Source organism: Corvus kubaryi, unplaced genomic scaffold (genome assembly GCF_017639235.1).
Source record: "Corvus kubaryi isolate FWS band 111438036 unplaced genomic scaffold, C.kubaryi_AGA036_p1.0 split3-37173, whole genome shotgun sequence".
Classification (NCBI taxonomy): domain Eukaryota; kingdom Metazoa; phylum Chordata; class Aves; order Passeriformes; family Corvidae; genus Corvus; species Corvus kubaryi.
This window is the reverse complement of record NW_024582085.1, coordinates 315,730-343,673: the sequence shown is the minus strand read 5'-3', so window position 1 is coordinate 343,673 and position 27,944 is coordinate 315,730. Positions and strand designations below refer to the sequence as shown.

Genomic DNA, 27,944 nt, shown 5'->3' with positions numbered 1-27,944 from the left:
AGGCGGGCGCGGCCCCGCGCTGCCGCCGCCATGGCGCGTGCGCGGGGCGGTGTCTCGGAGCGTTTGCGCGGCCCGGCACAGCCGCCATTTTGGTGCTCGGCTCTTGAGGGGAGGAACCCGCGGGAGGACGCGGCGCCCGGCGCTTCTGCCTCCCCCGTCCCGCCCCGAGCCGGCTCCTCTCGCCGCGTTCACGGGCCGCTTGTCCGTGTCAGCCGCCGCTGCTCTTCGTCACCCGCCTGGCCGGGCCCGCCGCAGGCCTGAGAGAGGCGGGAAGGATGCCCTGCACACCCCGCCGCTGAGGGAGACTGGGGCCCTGCGCGCCGCGTCTGGCCAGCCCCACCCCAGCCGCTCCTCGGCCCTTCGCCTCCAGCGGCACGGAGCTTCCTTCTCCCTAATCCCGCTGTCCCTGGGTTTCCTTTCTCCTGGACTGGGCACGAGCCGCTTCCCCCTCGCCCCCAGCCCGCTCCGCCTCCCAGGCCTCTCTGCCCAGGCCTCCCCCGGGTCTCTTCCTCCGCCTGGGCCTTCGGGCTCCTCACCTTCCTTCCTCCCTTTCCTTCCCCTTCCCCTCCCGGAGCCATGTCCTCCGCCGCTCGTTTCGATTCGTCGGACCGCTCCAGCTGGTACGTGGGCCCGGTGTCCCGGGCGGAGGCGCAGACGCGACTACAAGGGCAGCGGCACGGCATGTTTCTGGTGCGGGACTCGTCCACCTGCCCGGGGGACTACGTCCTCTCGGTGTCTGAGAACTCCCGCGTTTCCCACTACATCATCAACTCCCTGCCCAACCGCCGCTTTAAGATCGGCGATCAGGAGTTCGAGCACCTGCCCGCCCTGCTGGAGTTCTACAAGATCCACTACCTGGACACCACCACCCTCATCGAGCCCGCGCCCAGGTGAGTGCCCCCCGCCCCCACCACACCCACCGCCACCTTTGCTCCGGGTGGCAAGAGGAGGTGAGACCTGTAAAGGTGTCATAGTGCAGCCGAGTAGCTCCGGGAGCCTGGCACTGGATGTAGATGCTATGAATAAATGCTGAGGAAACATTCGTTTCTAACACTGGGCCTTCTTAACGTTCTGGATCTCGCTGACAATTAAAGTGTTGCTCTTTCAGTCAAATTATCCACGGTCCCTGTGCTGACCTTGTGTGTAAAGGTACCATGTACCTCTACCATGGGCTATAATTGCCTTGAAAGAGGGTGTGGTCGTAACAAAGCATGTCACCCTTTTTGTGTTACCCTTTTCTTCTAGTATTGTCTCTCCATTCCAAGGATGGTTGAGAAAGTGGTTCACCAGTCGTTTTCGTGATTGAAGTACAGCCTGTGAGCTTAGTTTGCTGTCTACTGCTGCACCCACACTGATTACAATAGAACTGGCTTTTGTGTGATTAGACTGCTTCACCCTGTTAAGTCAGCATTAATACATTCTAGGACAGCATTTCCCAAACCTCTAGAGTGGCATTTCTCCGCCAAAAAAATGTGAAACACTTATTTCTTACAGTTTGGTTATGGCACTGTTCATCTATATCTGCATATACCATGCACTTCACTGAGAAATGCTGTTCTGGGAGGATGGGACAATGTGACTTGGCTATGAGCTAGTTCTTTGTCCTGGTCCCTGCATGGGACATACCTGCAACATGCATCAGTAAACTGCTTATCAAGAATCATAGAACATATTCCTTACTTTTAATTAATAAAGCCTTTCTCAGTATCTTTTTTCAAGGCTTTTGGGCTTTCTGGATAGAACGAAATGAAATAAGAGAAAAGTAGTGACATACTAAAACGCAGAATTTAGAGGTGAATCTGAATTTTTTTTTTTAATATCTTACTATGTTTTGCAGATTAGCAAGTTCTTAGGAGGAAAGAATAACTTTGAGGTTTATAATCACAATTGAACCTTGGCATAGACCAGTACTTAATGATAGTCAGTCACTTGTCAGAGGTTGACAATAGCTTGTCAAGTTGAAAAACTCAAGTGTTCAAAAGTCTTTCTGAAAAGCTGTCAAGTGATGGGCAGGATGTGACAGAAAGCTCAAGCTTCAGGAACTCTTCAAGCTGCTGGCAGCCTTTTGGGTAGTGATTGTGACTAGAGAGATGGGTAGGTGAAAAAAAAATAGTTTTCACCATTGCAGGAATGCTTAAATGGAGCTGCCCAGTGTTATGTGCATGCTTAAACTTGTGGAGAGTTGGGAAGAAAAAAAAAGTCTTACGCTGAAGCAATCTTCATGCTTATCTCTGTTCTCCAGCATGGATACTCTTGAACCTTTCTGGATGCAAAAACTTGTTCTTAATCATTTATGGCCATGACTGACTTGGCTTTCTCAAAACACTTGAGAACTTAGAGCTGACTGCACTTGCTCACTTGGTATTTGTTGGGAGTCCTGTGTGAAATGTTCTGTGAACATTTTAGTACCACCTTATTTCCAAGGTTTTGGTTGCTTATTGTTCTCAGCACAGAGACAGATGGGATGTAACCTGCTGTGAATTGACAGGCTTTTTTATAGAGCTACAAATGGGATCGACTACGTGGTTTTTCTTAGCATGATTTTTGTTAAAACTCTTAGAAAAATCAATTATGCAGTTGATGGTGTGAAATTCTGTGCGAAGGAGACTTCCTGCTGCAAGAGGGATGAAAGGTAGCATTTCCAGATTTTTGGTTTTTTAAATTTTTAGTTAATGGACTAGATTTAGAATAGGGGTGGCCAGGTATGTGCTTCAGAACTGTTATGCTAATTCTTGTTTCTCTGGCATTTTCCTGGGCACATTGCTCTCAGATGCTTGTGCTTTTGAAAGCTGTTCATTCTTTTAATTTCATAAAGTACAGTGTGAAAGGTGGTTTCTATATAGAGTCCTAAAGTACTTCTAGATCTTGGAGATGACATCTGAAACTTTTAAAACAGTTGTAAATGGACCATTTTAAACTTTGTTTGTTTTGTGTTTCTAGTAGGGAGCTCTGACCATCCTCATTGATGTTCCTGAGTTCTTGCTTATGCAGAGCAATTGCTCCCTGAAGGGTTCACTCTCTGCCCCTGCTTTGGCTGCAGCGAGGTGTCTGAAAGATGGAATACCTTTCTGTTCAGGGCTTCTGGCATGTCTTGCAGAAATCACAGGGATTTGACTTCCATCATATTTTGCAAGTAGCAAAAGAGAATCGAAGTAGACTAATGACAGGCATTCTTACCATCATAGCTTATATAATAAGTATCTGCTGTGGCCTATATCCATTAAGGTTTTTTGACAGCTGCTTTGAATAAAATGTATAACATTTATGATGAAAATAGATTGCAGTGAAAGCATTCTCATTTGATGCACAATCTTACATATTATCACAGACAACAAAGTGACTGTATTTGACAAGTGATGGACTTAGTAATAAAAAATTATTAAAATAAAGAGAATATGGTTAATAGGCAAAGGAATATTTCTAGAAGGCTAGCTTTTTTTTTTCTTAGTCCCTTCTTATCAGTGGATGCAAGTAATTCATACTGTCTTTATGAAGCTGTCATACCATCTTAATTTTGTTCCCTTTTTCCTCTATGGTACCTCAAGTCTAGCATTTAGTTACTGAATTCTTTAGAAGTGGATGCTGAAGTTAAAAACAAAATAAAATTATTTGGGTGACTTTGGAGGTGGTGGGCTCTTGGAGAGATTCACAGCTACATTTTTATATATTACCCTTCCGCTTCAGTCACCCAAATAGTCTTAATTTGGTTTTTTGTATCATTACTCTCATAACTTAAGCTATAGAATTAATTTGAGTCTTAAGATCTTCACAACAACCCAGAACAGGTAGATGAAGATTTTGCATTATTTCTCCCAGTTTTCTGCATCCCATGATAGATTATTTTGGATTTCTGGGAAAGCTACTTCGGGTATTTAAGTAATTATTTGAGAGTGTGAGTTACTTACGAAATGCCTCACAGTGCTACCAAGCCAATACTTTTGTCACAAATCCAAGTAAGTCATTCTTCTCTAATTGATGTTCCTACTGCAAACCTGGTACTTAGCTTTGTTAATGGAAATAGAAACCAATAGCTATTACTTTTACCAAATCCTCAGGTATCCAAGTCCACCAATGGGATCTGGATCTGCCCCTGCCATGTCCACTGCAGAAGAAAATGTGGAGTGTGTTCGGACTCTCTATGACTTTCCTGGTAACGATGCCGAGGATCTTCCATTTAAAAAGGGCGAGATACTGGTAATTGTAGAGAAGCCAGAAGAACAGTGGTGGAGTGCCAGAAACAAGGATGGTCGGATTGGGATGATTCCTGTTCCTTATGTAGAAAAGCTAGTCAGATCTTCTCTTGGGAAGCATGGAAACAGGAATTCCAACAGTTACGGTATTCCAGAACCTGCCCATGCTTATGCTCAGCCTCAAACCGCAGCTCCCCTTCCCTCAGTATCCAGTACACCTGGAGCAGTGATCAATCCTCTGCCATCCACACAGAATGGACCAGTCTATGCCAAAGCTATCCAAAAGAGAGTACCCTGTGCTTATGACAAGACTGCGCTGGCATTAGAGGTAAGTTTTTCCTCCAGTCTCAAGAGTTTTCAATTGCCTTGTGGAAGAAGAAACTAAAAATTGTTATAGTGAAGTTAGTGTGGATGACTTCATGTGGAGTCTGCTTATTTATGTCGAGGGACTGAGAAGTTAGGTTACATTCTGAAGAAACATCCACAGGAATTGCTTCATCTGTACCACTTCCTTTGAGAAAAGTGACCTAGTAAGTAACTTTAGGACCTGTACTCTCCCTCCCTTCTTGCTTTTTCAACTGTGCAAATGTTACAAGGATAGCAGTGTACACATGCTGCTGTGTAATAAGTGCTAGTGAGAGGATGGCTTTGCTTCTCCACCTAATCTTGGGGAAGGAAAGAGGTGTTTCATTAATCACTGCCGTGTTCCAGGCTAAGAACTGACAGTAGCATCCTCCAGAGAAAGGTAAAGATTGCTGGCTGATACACTTAGTGTTTCTGATCTGCAGCTGTGAGATGCACTTGAAGATCTTGTGCTGAGAGGTGAAATCTGAGCAGAATATATTGGAAATACTCTAGTCCCTTTTACTTTGGTTTTCAAAAGTGGAATTTGAGAAACTTAAGACCTAAACTGGGGGTGAGGAGGTTAGCTGAAGGAGTATAGTGTAACCTCCAAAAGTGCTGGAAGTTCCTGTGCTTGGCAATGTTTTTTTTGTTTTTTTTTTTAAATTAGAGATATCTTGTAAAACTTTAGAGCGTTATTCTGTAAATAGTAAAGAATTTATGTTACAGTTCTAGTTTAACTGGAATAAATGATTGATTGGAAGAAGTTTTTCAAAGCTATATCCAGAAGACTAAGATTGTTACTTTTGCATTTAGATGATACTGAAGGCTAGTTAACCTGTAATTCAAAAATGTCTCACCTGGAAAAAGTGAAATTTGAATGTGCTGCAATACTTCCAGGAACAAATGCAAGCAAACAAGCATAGGAAACAACATTTTAGCAAGTAAAATAATAATGGTTTTAAAAATACTTTTGAACTTTTCCTGTTGTTTTTGCTCAGTTACTTTGCAAGTCAAAGCTGATATTTTTGACTGCAATTTGGAAGGTTATATTCGTGACTTCCAATTATTCATAGTGCTCACCCTAATTGTTTTACTCCTGCATTTGTAAGACTTCTACAGGTGGTTATTCTTATGGGTTTAACGGTTGAATATGAATCACTGGAATTTCTTTGTCTTGTGAAATCTAGCAGCTTGTTATTTGTGAACAGTGTGTGAAAATTATCACAGAACAAAGTGTAAATTCACTGCCAACTGCACTGTACAGAAGATTCCTGCCAAAACTACTCATGCTTCTGAAAGCAAAGCAAGGCAAGCGATTGATTTTGTTACGTTATCAATGTGTCATGGAATTACTTCAGGGAACTTGAATTGCTGCAGGGTAGCAGAACCACTTGGAAGGCTGGCCCTTACAAGTAGACTTTTCTGACTTGCCCTTTAAATGACCTAGTTAACCCCATCAGTATAACTACTCTAGGATACCAGTAGGGTTAATTCTCTGGCCAACAAATAGGTTTGACTTGGTTTGAACCTTCAAATTACTGAAGTTTTGTTTGATTCTCTGATCATTTACTGCCTCATGGTTTTGTGTCTCTCAACACTGGCATATTTTGTCTTCCCATGCAGTCTGTTTTCTTTGCAAGTGTACCTCATCCACACTGTGGCTTTTCAAGAGGCTTCAGAAGCAGAATTCTGGGAACTGCTCTACATTTTCATTGAAATCAGTGGTTACAGCTTCTCCATATCTATCCATGCACAGGGAACTTTACCAGTCTCATTATAGCAGTATTTTTTTGTCACATGGGCTATTCTTAATCATTCAGCTTCTTTTCATGATTTTCCTTTAGTTTGCCAAACACCTGCAGGACCCTGATAAAGTATTTAAAACCAGCCTTGTGAGGGCTCTACACATTGCTAAATAAACTGAACCATTTGAAGCTTCTGTTTTGTAAGGTTATGGGACTGTTTTAGGGAAGAAAGTTAACGGTGTTCTTTCATAAAAATAGTATTTGACAGTTCTCCACCTTAGTATAGGTGTACTCTAAATGGCAGTTCAGCTGTGAGTGTAATTCCATGGTTGCTGATTGTGCAATCTCATTTAAACTGATAAAACAATATGAAAGCAAAATATCTGCTGGCTCTGGCCTTGTGTGGTCAGCACACAGACAGTACTTAAAAGGAAGAGAGTACCATCTGGAGTAAATAAAGCCATTGCATAGTAATCTGCTCAACTTCCTTTTAAGTGGAGCGATGTCATTCTTCTTGGTTCAGCTTGAAAATGGGACAAGCTCTCTGCTTGCAAGTCCAGTGTTTCTGTTGTACACTATTGTTTACAGAAGCTGATAGAATTTTTCTTTAAGGTAAAAATTTATAGCCTGTTAAAGAGAAGTTTGTTTTGTAAGCAAGGGGTTTTTATGTTTTTTTTTAATTTCTTACATGAAAAATGTAAACCAAGTGACTATTCTACAGAAAATCTGAAACAAGATCTGATTGATTGGATAAAGATCAAGGGTTCAACTTGTGAATTTACAAGTGTGACAATTTAAGAGCAACTACAATTTTATTTCTGTAGGATACTAGTTAATAGGGCATTTATTTTTGCTGGGTTAAGTTTATTTAGCATTATATAGAATCACAGAATGGTTTGGGTTGGAAGGGACATTAAAGTTCATTTCATTCCACCCCCCTGCCATGGGCAGGGACACCTTCCACTAGACCAGGCTGCTCCAACCCCCATCCAACATGGCCTTGAACACTTCCAGGAATGGGCAGTTCACAACCTGTCTGGGTAACACTACTGGTATTATTGAAGTTACTAATGTGTAAGTGTTGACTCAATCCTATTGTGTTATATACTCCACTTTTACTGTCTAAAATAAAAAATTAAATTATAACCTGCTTTTGGGCTAAAATGGTAGTTTTAAGTATAGATACTATCTCAAAGCTTACAGCTAGTGGTACATGTAATTTTGCGCATCTCCCTGCACCAGGGAATAATTAGTAAAGCCTACAATAAATTACATGTATTTCTAAAATATACATATGCTCTTGTCTGTTGAGTTACTTTGCCTGTTCAGATTTAATGTTTTTAATGAAATGATTGAAGTCTGTAGTTTCTCACTACAACTAACCTAGTTACTAATATGTGTAGAATTTTATGGATACTGTATTAAAAAAACCCAAACCACTAAACAATCAAACTACAAAATAAAAATTAAAACCACCAAACCCAACCCCTAACTGAAAAAAGCTCAACAGCCCACAACCCAGATCTGTTTCTTTACTTGTGTACTTTCAGCCAAGAAGCTATTTCCTTCCTTTCTGGTGCTGCAGAGGAAGGAGTATGAAGGACAGAGTTAACAGTGTCCTGTGCTTATTGGGACTAGAACTCTGCACCACAGAGTCATGCATTGCTATTCTTCAGTCCTGCTAATTACTGTGGGAAATCTAGGAGGTCAATCCTGCGTTCAAAGGACTTACAGGATAGCACTTTATGAAGGTGATGCATTTTATAAGAGTAAAGACTCTGTGGCACTGTTACTGTGATACAGAGCAGCAAAGTCTACCTGAAAGTTTCTCAGCCTTTAAAAACTTGTAGTAATTCTATAGCCAGTCTGTTAGCAATAGTATGCTAATGAACCCTTGTTTCAAACTGACAAGCTCTAACGAGGACATGAACAACAAATTCCATATTCACTTATAAAATGGAATTAAATAGGATAAGGAACCAGAAAATGGGAAACCAGCAGCAGCCACCAGATTTATACCTGTTGTGTTTAAAAAATTATTCTTAAATATGTTACCAATGCTCTAATCAGTGTCATAGTCAATTTTGAAGGCAGTAGCGGTTCTAGAATTCGTCTCCAGACTTGACAGTGTTATGGAATCAAAGATTCATTTTTTCTTTTTAAACAAGAGTTGCACTATATTTTTAAAAGTTTTTGTACTAGTGATGGCTTTTTATAGACTCGTGCCAGTATTATAATGTTAAGTAGTTTATCTTTTTGTGATGTAGCAATCATACACATGTATGTTTGCTAGTACAGAGTTAACCTGTCACTGAAATGTTTTGGTGAAATAAATATCCATCCACCATAATTATATAACTGACTTACAGTATTTCTCTTGAGCTTGTTACAATTAGGTTACAGTTAACTTTTTCCCTCTTCAAAGGAAAGTTGAGACAAGTAGGCCAAAATGTGCTAGCAGTAGAACTTTCTTAATTAGGAAATTAGGCTACTTCTTTCAGTAGACAACAAGCATTGTGTTTTTCTTAAGCCAAGGAAACTTAGCCTGCTCTCTTAAACATTAAAATGCATCTAACCCACAAAGTCTGGATTTTAAGCAATATATTGATCCTATATTTGTGTAGTGTGAATTGTTGATCAGGGAGCTTTAGTTGCTCGAACTGTGAATTGAAAGTGAACTCTCCAAATTCTGTGCAATCATGACACTGGCTTAATCTGAAGGAGACAGGCTTCTACCGTGTAAGGAAAAGCAGCACTTTTTTTGATGCTGTAACCCCTACTCTGACAATTTTCCTGGCTCTTGGTGAACTGCAAAGTTCCTTTGTTTTAATGTGTTCCTAGGCAAGGCCAGATTAATTTGATCTAGGACTTCCACATGTCTATGTTGCCCTTCTACCTCCTTTCATGTCTCAAGAATGGATGAAGCTTTTCCTCTGAACTGTTTGATTCTCTGGTTTGTGCATCAACGGTGTTCTGGCCCAGAACATCAGAAATGAAGGGTAATTAAGCTATGCTTTCAGCCTGGTGGTTTCTTGGATCTTCCAATACATAAAGCACCAGCTCCTTCAGCGTCCTTTTGTCCTGTTTGCAGAGTGGCTGAACTCTGCCACTTCTGTGTAGCTCTTCACCTTGGGGACAATGGGATATCAGGTATTTTCTCAGTGTTGGACCTTGTCTGTTCTTCTCCAGACAGGCAGCTGGTCTGAACAATTGTTTTGGTATTAATGTTAGTGTTACCAAAGAAGGTGAGCTGTGACGCTAATTAGGATAATGACTGAGATTCAACACCCTGTAGATTCCAGAGAGCAATGTTTTCCATAGCACTGACCCAGTGGGCTAAAATGATTTACAATTTTAATGCATTTTTATCTCCTTAAACGTATATTACAGAACTTTATCAACCATAGAACTATTAACATACAGTTATTGGAATATCTGTAAAACTCATTGAATTGGTTGACTAAAATGGCTTGCAGGAAACCTTTTGCAGAGTATGAATCAGCTTCAAATGGAAGACAGGTATGAAAGACTCTAGAGTGAATGAAGTAACCTTTCTGACTGGCATGTTCCACAGCTTGTGTTTCCCCAGGGCTTTGAATTCATGCTCTAACAAGGACATAATGAAAGATGCTATCTAAAATACATTTTTATTTTTATCATTTGGGTGTAACCAAATGGCTGCATTTCAGAAGTATTACTCATTTCAGTAGTGATACTTCATTCCAGTGATGCTGGTGTGCTTCGCAGCTGAATTAATTAACTTATCTGAGAGATGCTAAGTGCTATCCTGATTTATAGATAAGGGCCATTAGCTGTCCAGAGTCATACAGGAAGTTTGTGGCAGAGATGAGAATAGAACCAGGTCTCCTGACTCTGTCCTGTGCTTAATCATAAGACAATCCTTCTGACTGGCTTAAAACATTCTCTGAAAAAGAGTGTGTTAAATAATTTTAGTGGGAGATTGCACCTCAGCTGACCATGTTACAGATGCTTTAAAAGGCATTTACCAAATAATGCTTTTACTTACTACTTGGGGGAAAAATACATAGAGGGACTAGTTGACCAGATTTTTCTAGACATTTTTGAAATTAAGATCTTTAAGATAAGATCCATGAGTTACTCTATCATGAAATCAAGGTTCCTGTGCCAAAAATCTTATTTCAACATGCTGTTTCATTTAGTCTTCTCAGGGAAACTACATTTTAAAAATTATATAGCACAAGAGGATGTTCAGCAGTTTTCATTTACAAAAAAGCCTTCTCAAAAATAGTAGAAAGTTATTGCAAAGTAATTTACTATTCCAGTGGTTCTCGGCATAAGGGAGTATGTGTGGAGTAGCTTTTGCCAGCCAGCTCTCTTTAGTGGCAGATGCTGGTGTGCAGCAGCTTTGCCCACCCAGCAGCATAAAAGGCATTTTACATCATTAATCTACAGGGCAGTTTGTTGCAATGCAATAAGAGACATATTGTAAATATTTTTTTCACTCAGCTGAAGCAAGACTTCCAAACCTATTCACATTGTGAAATCTTTCAGAGCCAAGTTAAAGAACATCTTTTCCAGAGCTTCAAAATGATAACGGATTGATCTCTACAGCATATGAACAGAATTACATTGTGAGACTCTCAGAAAATGCAGGTCTATGTTTTTGATTTAAAAGATTATTTTTAAGATTAAAGGGTTTGAGAATGGGTTTGGTGTATGGTGTCGTAGAAATGCAACTCCTTATTAGCTTTAAACTGTTGTGATGTTGGCTGCACCTTCTTCACTTTGGGTCTAGAACTTGGAACTTAGATCTGCCTTCAAGGGTTATTTAAATATAGCAATGTAACGCTGAGTATTATAGATGTTATCAGCCTTTTCCTAAGGAGACATTTGCTAGGTTCCTATTTTAGGTCATCTTGTTACTATTTAAAGCTTTCTTGAGTGAGAAGTCTGACAAATTGTGCTTTTTAGCAAATACACAATTAAAGCATGCTGCAGCAGGCCCTGGAGAGATGAAGAGCAGTCGGGTGAATTCAGTGTACATGCAGTGTATCATGGCAGTGTTTAACTGCTTAATTCTGTGTGCTGGCTTTGTGTTTGAGTTTAGGAACAGCATTAAAAAAAAAAGAAAAAAAAGAAAAAAGTAATATGGTCTCAGTTATATCCTAAGAACTTATGGGAGTTCAGAGGGTTTTCTCCTCTCTCAAAAGCACAAGATTACAATTGTTCAAGTGTGACAGTCTCAAATATGGGGGGCAGACAGGACACAGACAACCAAAGTAGTGGAGAAAAAGTAGGGAAGGCAGAGCAACACACTTTGCTTAAATGTTTAATTCTATTCTGATACGCAACATAAGGCTTAAACCTCTAAGAATAGTTTCAAAGTTCAACAAATTTTATTTTAAGAGACATAACATTGAGTGACTGACTGCCAAGGACCTTATTATAGTATCTTAAATTTCACCTAAGGGTTCTTGCTTCTGACTGATCTTTAAAAGTATCTATTACAGTACTGGTGACTGGTTTAAATGGGCTTCAGATCATCTAGTGACATGCACATCATTTTGTAAACTCAGGGTTTTTTCTTTAACATAAAATATACAGGTCTCACCTGAGAAGTTTAAGGATGTTGGCCAAGGGCCTATCTGCATCTGGTCTGAATTTTAACACTATTTAGATAATGTAGACAAATTGCTTTACATACTGTATCAATGTCTATTTTTTCTTTAAGATTTAAGCTAGTTTCCTTTGAATTTCACAGTAGTTGTTTGGTAACTGAGACAACTGCAAAGAGCTTGGACCTAGTTTGGGAAAGAAACTTACAAACTGTTGGTCATTGGTCATAGGCTGGTTCTACTTTTTGTGAAATTAGTTCTTAGCTGCTAATGTCACTTTTTAAATATTTACTGTAGTTAACACATAGAGTCAAATAAGTAAACAGGAAGGGAGGGGGAAAGTTAGAGAGCTGCTGTAACAGACCGTGTGTTCAGCTCTCCATAAGCACTTCAGGGATAATGAGTATTTAGCTTGTCTTAAATGTTTCTTGTCAGTTTGGATATTTTGCTTTGTGAATTTTCCTAATCCAGATTAAATACAGGTGTTGAACAATAAGAGTATAATTTATCATCATTTGGGCTGTTGTTTCTTGCTTGATCATAGTTTAGACTTTTCTCGTTTTTCACTGCCAGACAGGGAGAGACACAGTTATGGTAGGAAAGGCCTGACATGTCATCATTCCTGTTTCAAATGGTTTGACAGGAAGTAGATGTGAAAACCACAAATAAAGCCAGAATCTACATCTACTACTGAAAAAAAAAAAAAAGTTTGAGATTGCTTTTCCCCACTTTGGAAGTGTACCGTTGTTTTAGAAATTACAGAAGGTTCTTCTTAGACTGTGATCATCAGAATTAGATCTTCAAGTAATGGTTTGTTTGCCTTAGGAATCTCTCTTTGAAAAACTACATTTCTTTTAAGTCAGCTGCTGCTAAAACCAGTACCAGTACTGTGCTCTTTTGAATGAATGTTGTGACTCATTGCTGATGGTAGCTTTACTGATGTGAATTTATATCTAGGCTAAAGATACTGTTGCATGAAGCTGTAAGCTTACCTAGAATAAGAGGTGTAGTTCAGTAATCTTTATAAATATATGTGTAATTAAGAGTCTAAGAAAGAGTGCAGACATTATTATGTTTAGCAACAAAGTGTTGGTATTCAGTAAAAGTAGTTTTTCAATTGAACTTTCTGCCAAGAAGAGGGCAAGATTTCTTTCCCTATGATAGGCTTGTATGTGTTGTTCTTCATTTGATTTGTATTTGTATCAGAAGTGAGATTCCCATATGTGATAAGGATTTTTCTTGTTTCTAATTATGCAGGTTGGAGATATTGTGAAGGTTACGAGGATGAATATAAACGGTCAGTGGGAAGGAGAAGTCAACGGTCGAAAAGGGCTCTTCCCTTTCACGCATGTCAAAATATTTGACCCTCAAAACCCAGATGAGAACGAATGACTCCCTCTGCCCAATTTACACTGCTGCTTCATTTTCCTGGCTATCATTAGCATTGTTTGAGGTGGGATGATGATTTAATGGCACATTGCTAGCATTGCCCATTTTCCAGCTTGCTGCAGTTTGACAGTTCTTTTAATATACATTCGGAATACATACAACTGAAGTCACTGCCTGACCTTCAGACCATAGTCGTGTCATCCAGAATTTAGTTTCACTTTTAAAACTGTTGGGCCTTAAGCTGGAGAAGACTGAACCAGAATATAGCAGAGAGGTATGGGAAAAAAACCTTTCCTGTTGAGACTTCCGTGGACATTTTCTGGTTTGTTTAGTAGGAAGAGCCCTAATCTTAGATCAAACATGCAACTTGTGCATTACTGTCCAACAAAAAGCAACAACAAAAATGCAATTTTAGAACTGAAGAAGATTTAGTTTTAAAATGACCTGTCCTAAGGTAGTACATTTAAAATGATGGTTTCTTTAAAGGACAATAATTGGAGCTTATGTATTCTAAGCAGTTGTATTAGACACTGCTCTTTTCTGTTAACTTTTAAGCTTGTTGTTGACCTTCCTGAAACAGTGTGTGTTAAATGCAAATAACCATTGATTGAACTGCATTTAAGCTGAGGCATTTATTTATAAGGAAACCTAGGAGGCATTGATACTTGTAACTTGGTTTTGACATATTTAATGCATTTCTGTTGATTTTTGCAAGCACTAACTGTAGAAAGTGAGCTTTAAGGGGAAACACTTATGGCCTGGTCTACCTACAGCTCTTCTGCAGTGTTGAAAGTGTAGTTTTACTAGTACAGAAGTGCTTGTCATCAAGCTGTTACTTAGTAGACAGATCAGATTGCCATGGTGAGGAGAGGTAGGAGTGGGACAGAGGAACTTGGTAAATGCTGATAAAATCCTCTTATTTAAACATTTAAAGACCTTTTATATCCATTTCTCTGCAGGCTCCCTGCTCTCTCCAAAGTTTCCTAGCATGCCAGCCCCAGCTCATCAAAAGCTCCTTTTCAAACACAGTACACCTTTTTTTACCAGGATGTCTGTGTTGCTGTGCTTCTCTTCCAGAGCTGCTTTCATTCTTCTTTTTTCCCTTTCTTTCTTTTTCCTTGCTTATATCCCAAGTCCTCTGCATGCTGGCATCTTTTTTTTTTTACCCTTCCTAAGGCATTGGCTCTGGTTTAGATAGGACCCAGGTCCCTCCCCCTCCCAGCATCCTCTAGAAAATGGTTAATTGGAGTCAGCTGCCTGGGTTCCCCCATGTGATAAGTTAATGCTCAGGCTGAAGGAGGCCACAAAGGTGTCTGTTATTAGTATAGCTTCTTCCCTCTTTCTGTACCTAAGCTCCCCTGCTGTAATCGTACTCCAGCAGGGAACTCATGGCTGTGCCTGGGTGAGTGCAGTTCATGCCATGCGGGTGCTCAGCCTGAGCCTGGGTGCAGGATATGAATGCGTAGGTACAGTGGAATCCTGTGCCACCTTCTTCAAATATGTGTTGTAGGTGAACTGGAATGCTCTTTTCAAAATGATGGAACACTGAATTAACAGAATACATGTCTGCAAAGATGCAACTACAAAACCTCCCTTTTCAGACAGCCTGGTTAAGGCAGATGTCCGATGGGGAAGCTGGCAGGAAAACAGCAGCTCCTATTTTCCAGCTTTTGAAGGCTGTTGGTTGTAGCAAAATGAGAAACTTCAAACACTTGCAGAATGTCATCAGATGTTATAAATGTCTAATGATATAAACATTGTCTTAAATTCCAGCATGTTTTCTTGTTGATTTGTGTTGCTTGATCCTAATAAAGTACATTGTTAGTAGTTCATGTGGAAGTGCCATGAGATCCTTAGTTGGAAGGCACTGAAGAACTGCAGAAATGGCATTTGCAAGCAGACACTCAAAATGCCAGGTTTTAAAGAAGTCTCTCCATTCATCTATTAACGTTTTCTGTAGTATTGATCAAGTGGCTGACAGTCTAGAAGTTCTTGTAGAGCATTTTACTACCAAATTAACTGTGAAGTTAGGGTAGCATTGACTGAAGTGTTTGGTGCTGTAATTCTTGACAATAGGCATTGACATTTTGTCTTGCAAAGAAAAGCTATGCAGTTCTCTTAATTAAAGAAGGTCATGCTTTTCCTGTGCCCCAACAATACCTGCACGTTTACTACACAGATTGTACTACTGAAAGTCATCTTCTGAATACAAACTGCACTAAACTCAGTCAGCTGCAGAGAAATCTTATTTCAGGCCTGACCTAGTTACAAGCAGCTCTTCAGAAGACTGATTGTAGAATTCTTCCTTTGTGTGGTTAATAAATACTGTGAGATTTGAGATCTTGAACGTAACTTTTAACCTGATTTTTTTTTCACTGAAATAAACAACTTGACTCATCCCCTCATTGAATAAGGTGTACGCTTTGAACACAACCATTGTTTTAGGTTTAATTATGTTCCAATACTGCAGAAAAACAGTGTTTTACCTTCAAAACTATGCAAAATTTGTGTGTAGTGGTATCTGATGCAAAGACAAGAATTCTTGAAGTTCTGTGAACCTGTTTTTAGGCCATGAATGAACAGCGTTTCTCCAAGTAGCAGCGGTGTGGTTCAGGTATGTAAAATGTGGTTTCAATGTAGCATACTGACCAGCCTAAGCTGATTGTAACATTGCTTCAAAATGTGTCTTAGCTATTTTACTAAGAGACAAGTATTTTCCTATAAAGACTGCATTGGATCAGTGTGTGTTTCTCTTTGAAGGACTCTGGGTTCTCAATCGCTTGTCGCTTGCTTACACATGTGCTGTCGTTTTATGAAACCTCTTAAATGAGTGATAATCTATCTGTGTAAATGTTCTTGGGCGTGTAAGGTAACCGTAATATGAAGCATGAGAGCCTACAAGTGATGGCTTCAATCTATGCACCATTAAAGTTGTCCTTGCTTTGGAACTAGGAGCTGGTGTAATGACCTGGTGCCACTGTAGTCAACTATCACGAAAGGCTTGGCTTCCTCCTGCTGTGTACATGTGTATATAGACATTGAAGCCTCTGACCAGTCTGAAAGTTTAAATGAAAACTGTTTTAATCAGTGTCCATCACTGGATAAGCGCTAATTTAATTCATGATTGTTTACAAATTGGGAAAGAATAAACAAAAGGGAATATCCTGTTTGGGTTGAGGCTCTGAAGAGCCTGAGCATTATTTTTGTAAAGGGAAAAACAGCATTCTTTGTGCCATTTCATGTGCCTGTAAAGTAATTTTTTATATTGTATTAACATCCTGGGAATGAGTGGGCTGCCTTTGTTTTCTAGTCCAGTTTTCAAGCATTTTCCTCAATACCCATCTTTGAAAGTGAGATTTGCCTAAAAGACTGCCTTTTGGGACCAGTGAAAGTGTTCCTGTATAGTTGTCATTTTCTGTTTATTTGTGTTAAAGTGTATTTTGGGACAAGGATACAATTACTGCAGTGGCAAAGGTGGCCTTGTATTTGAGACAGTCTTCACTGTGTAAACTTTTAAACACCATTATGTAATTTAAAGACCATGATCTTCAGGCAATAATATTAAGTGTAAGCTTTTAAAATTTATTTTGGGGATCATAGCTCATTTTATTTTTTGTGCTATAAGATTAACAGTATTAAATGAATTATATTCTTAGAATATATGGAGTGTCTTTTCTTAAAATTAGTGCCTTTTTAATTTCTTACTCCAATTAATTCATAGAACTGGTCCCAACATCAAGCCACTGTGTTTTTTCCCCAACGCCCTGTTTGTACAGTCTAAATAAAACTTGCCTCAACTTACAGTGTTATTTGTTGTGTTCAGTCTTAAAACCTTGACGATAACAGCAGAGTGTTTAAGCCCTCACTCTGTCATTACAATGACCTGTTTTGTGGGTGAACAGAGTGTGCCAACTGAAGTTTTCCAGAATCAAAGGAAGAATTAAGCAGGAGAAAATGCTGTTGCCAGGCTGAATGATACTCTCCTGTTCCATCCTCATGCCTCTTCTCAGACAATACTGCTGGGCTCTGGAGGCTCACATGAGAAAGATGCATCTCTGGTTATACAGATTACCACTGTCTCCTCTACCCTGACACATCTGTGCTCTTCCACCACTGTATTTATTGTGCTCTTTGGCCAAGGCTTGTAAGGGTCTCTGGAAACCATGACCTTTGTTTACTGTGATGCCCTTGACTGTGCTTGTAAGAATGACTGGTGTATGCAACAGTTTGAATTTTGCTTATTATTGGTTAACTGAGATGTAACCTGTGCAGGCACTGGAGAGCAGTGACTGGGGCTCTGGCCCCTGCCACGAGGTGCTGGTGTAAAACGTCAGAAACATCTGTTTGGAAGTCAGAACCCGCATCCTGGTCATCTGCTTTTTTAGTCAATCCAGGTCAAAAGTAACTTAACTAAACTTAAGGGTTTTTTTCAGTTAAATCATTAACAAGGTGTTGATACTTGAGATGATCCTGTATGGGAGGAAAACTTACGAACATCAGCCACTCAACTGCTGCAAAGGAGAAGCCTACAAAGCTTGTGTTGGTTCTCTGGACTCTGTAGGTATGGTGACAGCCTCGTGTTTGTCTTCTCTGGAGTACAGATTTCCATATGATGTTAATAAACATTCATAGCCAACTCTGCATAGTGTCTTATCATCAAATAGTCACATTTGGCAAGTTACGTTTTGGAGAAAACCAGTTGTGTTTTAAAGACACAAGCAAGAATAGGTCAGATACATAGAGCGGGCTTGTTTCAGGCTAAAAGGCAAAACGTCAAAGGTAGTAGCAAGAAGCAAAAAATAACTCAAGGTGGGTTTGCCTTACCTGCATTCAGACTTTCACCAGTGCAAATCTGAAGTAGTTCAGTTACTTCAGTCCAGCAACAGGCAGCACAAGCCTCCATTTTTCAGTGCAAGCTGAGATGAGCTGGGTTCATCAGTTTGTCACTGATTTACTTAAAAGGTTTTATTTCTAAACAAGTGTGATGACAAACACCCTTTTAGACCTACCCAGAGGTGTGTCTGTTGGAGCTTACACCAGTAGGAAATACACCTAAATACGTCAAATAAAGTGCAGCCACAGCAGAACACAGTTCCGTTTTTCATGATTTTCCATAGTGTGGACTGTGCTCAGATGAAAGCTCCTGAGGCCCACACTCACCAGCAGGGTTGGCTCACCTTGGAGCAACTGTACTGATTTCTGTCCCCCATATTGTCCCCTCTGCCTTTTTTTTAGAGGACAGGTCAGCTGCTCCTGTAGCAGCTGTTGAACCACCAGTCACAGTTCAGCAGGGAAAGGTAAAGCAGTTCCAGTTTCAGGAACCCTCCATCCCCCGAGCTGCAAACTAGCAGTCGCTGTGCGAACAGCTGAGCCCTGCTGCAGCAGGGCCGCGTGTCCAGGCGGGACAGGCTGGCAACAGGGACAGAAACCATCACAGCTGTCCCAGAGTGAGCCTCCTGCTCTGAAATGCAAGCCCTAAGAGCTTGCCAAGAGCCACAGCGGCACCGATTATTGTGACTCATTAACGCAGAGCATTGTGTGCCCACCCTGAGTCGGGCTATCCATGCACTGCTCCAGCTGCCCACCTTTCCCAGGAGCAGCCTGGGAACCCAGCGCCCACCACCATGACCAAGCCCATCTGCTTCCCGGGGGCTCCTGCTTCAGACTAGCACAACCTTTGGAGCTAAAAGCTGAGCCAGCCCTGCTCCGTGGTGTGACGGTGCTCACCGGGGGCTGGCAGCTCATTGGTGCAGCCTCACCTGCAGAAGATCCATCCCACTGCATCCGAGGCAGGTGGGGGAGCAAGAGGTGATGGGAAATTAGCGCAGTGTTCCCCTCAGTTAACCTTCCCAGCACCTGCTTGCTTCATTCCAGGCATTTTGTAACCAGAACCCTCTCTGAACGAGTTACTACTCTAACCTGCCGCTGGCACACCAGACAATTGGGATCAGAGCTAAATCTGGGGTATCCGCAGGGACCTGGCTCCTGCTTTATACATCCTGGCTGGTCCAACAAGGGCAGCTGAAAGTCAGCGCTGAGAAATCCATCACTTGCATTTGGTCTAGAAATTTATCACTAAAGCTCAAGTGAAAGTGTGGATCCCAAGGGACTGTTAATCCTGCTCCACTGCACTGATTCCCAGTCTGTGCTATCCAGTGAATCCTCTCCAGACCCTCGGGCAGGAGCAGCTCTTGCTGGGCTGTCAGAGGGCAGCAAGGGTAGAAGGCCAGTGCTGGACATGCTGTTTTGCCTTCCCCCAGCTGCCCCTGCACCCAAAATCCAACGGGGATTCCCATTCTGAGGGGAGCGGCAAGTCCAAGGAGAGCATGCTGTTTTGAACAGACAGAAGGGACTGACATAAGTGAACAACAGGAGTTGGTTTGAAACTCTTGGCACTGGACTCCTGTTAAGCCCACCTCCACTCAGCAGCCAAGCTGGAGACCCCCAGGGATGCTCCTGACAGAAGTGACAAACCCAGCCAGGCCTTAGACTGCACTGTTGCTATCCTTGTCATAAAAAATACAAAAATCAAACTTGCCCATTTTTCATTACTGGGAAGTAATGACCCCCTGTATTGCTAGACTCAATTTCCAGTTTTTAATGTAATCTGTTACTTTACTACTTTGATCTGGATTATGTGGTTCAGGGGCTCTCATGGGGACTTCTACCTGCTGAATCCATTTCTGTTATGTTAGACCATCTCTTTTTTTCCCCTCTTCTTGTGACCAAGGATACAATTAATCCACTGACCTTGAAGAGAAAGAGCTTTTCTCTTTCCAGGTATCACAGGTGGTGCTCTGGCTCTGAGTCTGCAGTGACGATGAATACACAGCTCTGGGCTGGATTCCTGCTGAGCATCAGCCTCATGCTCTGCAGGGCACAAAGGAAATGTAATTCATCAGGCTTGGCGGCCTTCGTTGTGTTAGGAAGAGCCGTATCCCACAAAGATGGAACACCTCCCGCTGTGCCTGACTACCTGGAATAGCTGTGCCTACTCGGCACTTTGGAGAACTAGATCTAAAATTAACAAAGATCATTTCCCTGCAAGAAATAGCACCTTGGCCTGGACACGGGACACATCAGCAGGAGTCTGAAACAGAAAGGCTAAAATTAACGCAGGTCTGGGATTCTGCTGAATGTGCTAACACAGGTCCGACCACCACATGCAGGATAAGCAGCACCGTTGGAAATCTCTGGTCAAAATCATCCCAAACCCCAGCAATGACAGAAAGGTTACTCCCAGTACTCAGTAGCAGCTCCTGCCTGTATGAGGCTCAGTGATCCACCCTCACCATCACTAGTGACCATCTGATTGCAGCAGAGGTGGGTGATGGGATGGAAACGGTTCTCCAGCTGGTGCTGGATTTCTAGCAAGGCTTTGTGCTGTACAGCAGTGGAAGCCCACAGACCTCCACAGTGGTGTTTGTGGGATCAACACCAGCAAATTTAAATAGACAAAAATAAAGACACATTGAAGAGCAGCCTAGGAACAGAAAGCGTGTGCAGACAGGGCAGTAAAGATGCGGAACTTGCATCCATCAGCCATGCAGGGCTCATGCCTCCCTCGCTGCAGTGCCCTGATTTCAGCCCATGCTGCAGCCCTGCAGCCCCATGGCAGCGCCGCATTGGAACAGCTGTGGGAAATGGAGGGGGGTGGAGATGATGTACCTGGAGAAGGACAGGCTGATTTAACACCCCTCCCTGCTGCCAAATGCTCCATGGGCTCTGCAGTCATCACCCAAAATAGAGCCACGGTCTGTACCTCCTCCAAGAGACAGTCCCTGCTGGAAACATATCAGGGCATTACTTGGGGCAGTGATTTACTGCAGGAGCCACCTCGGGAGATGCCGGCACCATGCCCCACTGTACCTGGCTCCTTTCCCTCTCCCCCACCATTCAAACTGTCTGTTGACACTTGTTAAGCCTGGGAACACAAGACACAGGGCTTGACCCAGCAAGGAATGTAGGCAGGATTTGGGTGGAATGGAGGGAAGGTCCTGCATTAACCTCACAAATCCACCACACGTGGCTGGCTCCTACTACCCAAGACACAAGAGGTCCCTTCCTGGCACAGGCCAAGGGGCTCCAAGGCAGCTCCTGAGACAGCCTTGTCTCTCTGGGACTAGACACGCTGCCCAGGAGCCACCTGTGCTTCCCAAAGCAGAGACACGTCCTCCCCATGGAGAGCAGCTCGTCCCAGGTAACCACCTCCTCCTCCCTTTGTTTTGCTGACAGGTCCCTCCTAAAACGTGAGCTGCTTCAGCCCCAACTTGCCCAACACTTGGCTTCTGTCAGCACCTGAGTGAGTTGTGCAAAACCCTCGCTCCAGACATGGCACGACAGCTCCAGAGCTTTGCTCCTTGTGCCCTGTAACCACAAAGCAACAACGTCGATGATTTCTCAGCTTTCTGTTCTCCACACTGCCCTGGGATGCCCTTGCTGCAGCTTCCAGGCCTCAGCACCTTTGCAGCAATCCCCCTGCAGGCTGCCCCAGCTGTCCCCTCGCAGGTCACACGCAGTCACTGGGTGGCACTGTGCCCCTGCCTGTGCATGCCCGGCTCCAGCCTCCTCCTCTGCTCGGGGGTGCCCGGAGGAACCCCCGGCTGGGCCAAGGGGCAAAGGCTCTCCTTGCCGAAGTGCACCCACAGTGGCACCGACAGATACCCGGGGACCCCAGGAGCCCACAGGGTTGTGACCCCAACTCCCAAACACAGGCTCCCGCTGCCTCCCTGACAGGGTCTCTCTCTCTCTCTCCCTACCGTGGTTATATTTTCATTACCGTGGCAAAAGGAGACCAACTGCATCCTTACAATACGCCCCTCCATAAAACTAATAGGCCAGGCAATTGGGACAGGCCTGTGAAGTACTTTATAGTCTGGACTCAAGGAGTTTGTGCCACAGCTCACAAGCTCTCCCAGCCCTACATCCCAGGAATCACAGCGTTATTTCTCCTTATCATCCCCACTTTCAGCCTGGGAGCAGCGTGAGGATGAGCATGGTACCCCCATACCTGCTTTCACTTGTCTCCTGCCACCCAGAGCCTCACCCGACTCCAACAGCACAAGGCTCTTAGGACCATCAGTAAGAATCAGGGTTTCCTTTTTCCAGGGCACCATGATACAGTTCTGCCCTGATTCCAGGAGATTTGACACCATCAGTACGTGTCCAGGGTCGGGAGGCTGGACCCAGCACTGGGCCAGGGCAAAGGCCAGGGAGGTCCTTTGTCAATGCTTTGCCATTTGCTTCATTTGCAGTTGAAAGCCAGAGGAGCAGATGCCCTTTCTGACACTGCGATGGCAAAACTTGCTCAGCTCTGTAGAAGATCATTCCCGCTACATTGACACCCCATGTTTGTTTGGGAAGCTGGGGTGACACATTTAGTGTAACCCAGAGCCCCATTTCAGAGGGTACCTGGTGAGGTTTGAGGGACTGCTTTGCCTTTCTGGGTCCTGGCCAGTCTCAGTGGTGCACTCCAAGTGTTCCTAGAGTAGGGAGCTGGGCTCTGGCCCCAGCAGGGGCTGGGCAGATGACCCTGGGGACAGCAATAACCCAACAGAGCAGTTGCTGCCACCTTCCCTCTTCCTGCTGTGTAAAAACTGCCCAAAAAAAGCCTCCTTTAATCGTTCCCCCTACATTAGACCTTCCAGGGGAAATTAGCACAAATGCAACATCAGTGGCACCAAGGGAACAGACCCTGAATGACTTGGAGGGAGGTTAATTAGTTTGTTAAAATCCTTCTCTCTTTAGTTGCCACCTAAAGCTCCAAGCCTTGACAAACAGTTGAGAAAAGGGTCTCTGCAGAAAATCAATGCTCTTTTAGAGGTAAGAGCTGAAGATCCTCCAAGGAACACACTGTTGGAAAATAAAGCGGAGAAGACTGTTTCTCCACCATTAGGGTAGAAGACAAATGTTAGATAGGAAATCAAAAGGTTTCCAGGTCTCCATGAAAGTCAGAAGGGAGACAAAGAGCCCTTTCTCCCCCTGTGGTTTACTGTCTTTAATCTCTGCCTTAGTGTCCCCACCTACCCTGCAACAGAAGTGCTGAAAAGCTTAACTGGCTTTTGCAGAACTGATTCAGGATCCCCAGATACTGAGTGCCAGAAATGTGCCAAGTGTTATTGCCTGTCCCTTTGGAGGACCACCCGTCAGTGCCGGAGTTGCCAGCAGACTGCTCCCCACTCCCAGACACACCAGCCAGGGAACACGAGTGTGCTGGGGACAGAAAAAAAACCCCACAGCCCCTTACAAACAGCTTCCCTCTTAGATTAATTTAATAGATTACTGTTTTGACCCCAGAGAATTTTGTACAACTCCCAGCCCACTGTAGCCACCCTGAGCATGGTGGCACCAGGAACCTGTCAAAGGGCTGGTGTGTGCTCACAGTGAGACGAGGCCCTGCCAGTGCTTCTGCTACTTCCACTGCCACTTTAGCGTTGTGGTGGGACAGCTAAAGCACAACGCTACAGCTCCGTGACTGCTGCAGGCAGCCCTTTGGGACAAAATTTCCTTGAATACCTGGTTTAAAGCTGGGACTAACTTCATTCAGTCTCCACATCAGAGCTCTGTGCTACCCCGTGGGGGTAGAAGGGCAGACAGTTCTGGCTCCAGAACCAAGTCTCCTTTAATCTAAGGACATGATTTCTTTGCTAGGTATGATGAGCTGTGTGCCCTGCCTTCTATACTGTCCACTGATGTTTGTATTTCAAAAGCCACTACATCACCTGATTCTGCCCAGCTGTCTAAAAAAACCAAAACAGACAACATCCTGTGTACCGCTGGGACCTCTTTGTCAGAGGCTGTGAACTCATCTGCATCCAGCGCCAGGATGGATTGAACAAACTGAGGCATATTTTATTGCTGAAGCATAAAACACGGGAATAAACAAGCACCAAAGTGCTACTGATCATTAAAACCAGATGGGAGCCCATTTACTGCCTCCAGCAGTGAGGTGCCACGGCTGCTCCGCTGGGGCCCCCTTGAAATAGGAAACCCAGCACACCATCTGGGAGGTGCTGGATGGCAGTGGCTACAGGCAGCCCCTGCAATTCCAGCCTGGAGTTATCTGCACTGTCTGCTCACCACCACCCCTGGGATAACCAAGGAGTGACAGAGCTCTGAGTCCTAGCTCTGGAAATACAGTCACCCCTGTAAGGTTGCGCCTATATGAAAATGCCCTGGTAGGGACAAGCAGCCCGGGGAGATGGGATGGGGAGAATCACAGGCTGAGCTGCCCACACACAGACCCGGGACTCGGCGACATTTATAGTATTTGTTCAAATGCACATCAGAGAACCATCAAGGGGTTCTGGTCGTTCGTGTGCAATTCAACTCCCAGATGGTGGATTATCCAAGGCAGCCCAGGTCTGACCTTCTTCCTTACCAGCCAACACTGCCTGGCATAGGAAGTAAAGTACTATGGTGGGAAGAAGCCAGGGGCTATTTCCTCTCCTTCCTAATCAACACACCCACCACAGATAAACACCAATGAGAACATTCTCAGTCTGGAGTACTGGATACTGGCCTCCAGGAACAGCTCCATCCTGAGTACCCCTGGCTGCAAGCTGAGATCAACCCCCTCCCTAGACTGAAGCTTTGCACCTTTGCCTCCAAGTCCCATCTTCCTGTGATAGGGAGCCCTCTCAGCAGTCAAAACCCGAGCACTGCATGGGGCCAGGGATGGATTCCTGGGCAGCCCGAGAGGAGATGCAAATGGAGCGCGAGACTGCTCGAGAAGCAGAGACAGACAGATGCTTTTACACTTCAAAGGGAACAGGGCCCTGTGAGGCTTTCAGAAATAAGCCTGTGAGGCTTTCAGAAATACTCACAAATCGATAGACTCCTTTCAAACACCGAGCACATTTGCTCAAGTGTGAGGCAATTATTCCCTGAGGATGGAAGCAGGACAAGGCCATTAACAGCCATACGGGCAGGATGAGGAACATGCGGCGGCTCCAGGACTGCCAGCCCAGCCTGAGGAGCAGAACACCGCTGTCCTGGCCGAGCTTTCTCATTCAGGATTTACAAAATGCCCTTGTGTCCCCAGGGGCTCTACAGGGAGCACGTTAGTGTCATTCAGCCTATGTCAGTGCAATACTCAGCACATCCCTTTGGTAGACATCGGGTTTGATCACATCCCCTCCACTGCTCTAGTTCACTGCCTTTATCCCTGGAGGGCTGACTTACACTTACTGAAACAATTCCCATTTCCCCCTCACCTGAATGCTGCTGGGCAGTGCCTGAGCTGCTCTGGAGAACTCTGTCTCCATGGAGCCCCATCTAGATGGCAAAGCAGAGCCCATACCAGATTGTGGGCGAGCAGAGGGCTGTCTGCTCAGCACGAACAGAGCCAGCATGGGGACAGACCCCGTGGTGTGACAGGAATCACGCCTGACTCATCCCTGTCTACTCTGCACCAGCACTTCCACACAGATTACCCTTAATGCACCATCTCCCTCCCAGCAAGGATGTTACAGAGATCGCAGGTGCCGGTGCTTTGCGACCCCACAGATGGGAGCTGGAGTGACAGTGCCAGCACACAGGAAGTCTCTCCTGTGAACAGCTGCTGTTTTACATGTACAGTCTTATTTGTACAACGAGAGGCAGAGATACTGAAAGTGAGCAGTGCTTTATGCCTGCTGTATGACTGATGGGAGTGCCCATCCTGTATCACTGGCTGCCCACTCTGCTTTATGGAGGCACATAATTTACCCTCTTCAGTAAAAATAGAGGAGGAAGGAATAAAAATCTCAGCATGTCCCCAGAGAACTGTAGGAGATTAAAATTAAATCCATCCATTACACTCACCAAGCAGGGCGCTGTCTGGGCAGGAACACTGTAGTTGTACACCTGCACGTTCAAAGAAAAGAAATTGAGTATTAGAGAGGTGTCAGAGGCAATCCAGCACCCCACAGCAAAGTACTTCAGGTCGTAAAACAAACTCACATGACTTGGAAAAACAAAAAAGGAATAACACTAAACTAAGCTGAACAGCAACACTGCTCAGCACAGCTGCAGCACCTCTTCTCAACCCTGCATCACAGGGTCGCTTCGCCCTCAGTTAAAATTTTATCTGACACTTCTGCTCAGGCTGAGGTCTCAAGAACGTTTCAGGGTTTGTTCTGGGATGTGCATGTCGTGCTGTGGGGGAGAAACACCTTTCCTACTTCCTTCGCTGTGTCCTGTAAGCCTCTCCATGTTCCTCCTGCTGTTCCCCAGATCTGCTGCAATGTCCAGAAAGCACATTTAGACCTCACTACAGCTCTGCAAGCCAGGACAGTAAAAAGCAGCTTACCTGGAGGAGCAGGGAGCCAGGCCAGCAGCAGAGGACTAGGAACAGAGCCCTGGAGACAGGCAGGAACAGGCCTCCCTCACAGCCACTGATGCTGCAGCAAGGTCTTGTCTCTGAGCACGACTGTGCCCAGGGCAGCTGAGAGATGCAAGACAAGCCACCCCCACCACCATCCAGGAAAACCCATCCTTTCCCCAGCTAGCCCTGCACAGTTTTATCCCTCTCTCTTTGCCACTCACTGAGTACCTGGAGGCCGAGGGCGGGCAGGCAGGTAAGTGAAGGCACCTGCAGCCGCCCATGTGGCTGCTGATGAGCGGGAAGAGGGGCCAGCCCGGCGGGCAGCTCCAGGCAGCAGGGATGTGGCTTGGAGCCGCTCCGGCCTCTCACGGTGGGTGACCAGCACTGGTTGTTGCTCCAGCCAAATGCTGCCTCCCCCCTGCTAAGAGGCTCCACATGGATCCCAGCCTGGGGCTCGGGAATTAAGTAGATTTTAAGCTCTGCAATAAAAACCCATTTGACTTGAAGAATGTTGTTATTCCCGGAAGGGGGTTTGCGCTGCTTGCTTGGATTGCCTTAAAGTGACCCGGTACTTAAGCTGACCAAGGAAATGCACGTCAGAGTCTCCTGGGAGGCTCAAGGAGCACCACGACAGCAACCCCAGCCCGGGCAGTCGGGTGAACCCAAAGCAAGCCTGCAGTCCTGATCAGCCTGGCTGTCCAGCACCGGGTGATTCAAGAGCCCCAGCCCCGTGGAAAGGCTGCTCTCCAGGATCTCCTCATGCCTCTCTGCAGACGAGAAGCCTCCTTGGCCCTGCCCCGCCCCACATGCGTGAGGGCTCGCCCCCACACCGGTGCCCAGAGCAGCGCGGCCCCGGGGCCGGGCCCGGAGCTCGGCCAATGGCACCATTCCAGAGCTTGGTTTGCACCAGCACATCCCTGTCCCTGCAGCACCTGGAAATTAGATAAGCTCTTAGTGAAACCAGCTGGAAGTTGCTTCTGCAGAGCCAGGGCAGGTACAAGTGCAGAGGCCACACGCTGGGCCAGGCGAGAGGAGACCCTGCAGGCCGGGGAGGACTCGCCGTGTCCCCACAGGGGCGTGGGGAGAGCTGGAGCTTTGCTGCGCTGCAGGGAAACAGGTGCTCTCCCCAGCCTGCTGCTGCCTGGGGAAGAACTGCAGCATCGGCAAGAAAGCATTTTTCTGCCATTCCCATCTGCATTGAAGCAGTGTCAGACAAGGCTTAAGGCTGCAAAAACCAGTAGGAGAAACCAAAACAAATCAAGATCTTTATTTCCCACAGGAAATTTACCTAGATCCCATTTATAGTCCATTTGCCCTCCTCCTTATGTAACTCCTCTGCAGGAGAGGAGCAGAAAACACAGAGAAAATAAAC

The 27,944-nt window shown here is 44.4% G+C and overlaps 1 protein-coding gene and 1 long non-coding RNA gene across 3 annotated transcripts; one reads left to right on the top strand and one right to left on the bottom strand.

Moving 5' to 3' along the window:
• Positions 1-75: 75 nt before the first annotated feature.
• Positions 76-17,907, top strand: CRKL (CRK like proto-oncogene, adaptor protein). The gene is made up of 3 exons (XM_042015088.1): positions 76-890; positions 4,056-4,518; positions 13,135-17,907. Exons 1-3 carry the CDS (start codon positions 577-579, stop codon positions 13,267-13,269), a joined length of 912 nt encoding a protein of 303 aa, XP_041871022.1. The 5' UTR covers positions 76-576; the 3' UTR covers positions 13,270-17,907.
• LOC121658317 lies at positions 14,394-27,297 on the bottom strand. 2 transcript variants are annotated; one of them, XR_006013931.1, is made up of 3 exons: positions 26,801-27,297; positions 26,071-26,112; positions 14,394-20,136 (listed from the first exon to the last, which is right to left on the bottom strand). It is a non-coding gene; the product is annotated as an uncharacterized LOC121658317 (long non-coding RNA). The 2 variants fall into 2 exon arrangements; XR_006013930.1 differs by lacking the exon at positions 26,801-27,297 and adding an exon at positions 26,558-26,788.
• Between the last annotated feature and the right edge of the window lie 647 nt (positions 27,298-27,944).

Coding starts and splice junctions, on each gene's coding strand:
- CRKL (XM_042015088.1), top strand. CDS start 577: ATGTCCTCCGCCGCTCGTTTCGATTCGTCGGACCGCTCCAGCTGGTAC. Junction 891..4,055: donor CTCATCGAGCCCGCGCCCAG/GTGAGTGCCCCC, acceptor CCAAATCCTCAG/GTATCCAAGTCCACCAATGG. Junction 4,519..13,134: donor AGACTGCGCTGGCATTAGAG/GTAAGTTTTTCC, acceptor CTAATTATGCAG/GTTGGAGATATTGTGAAGGT.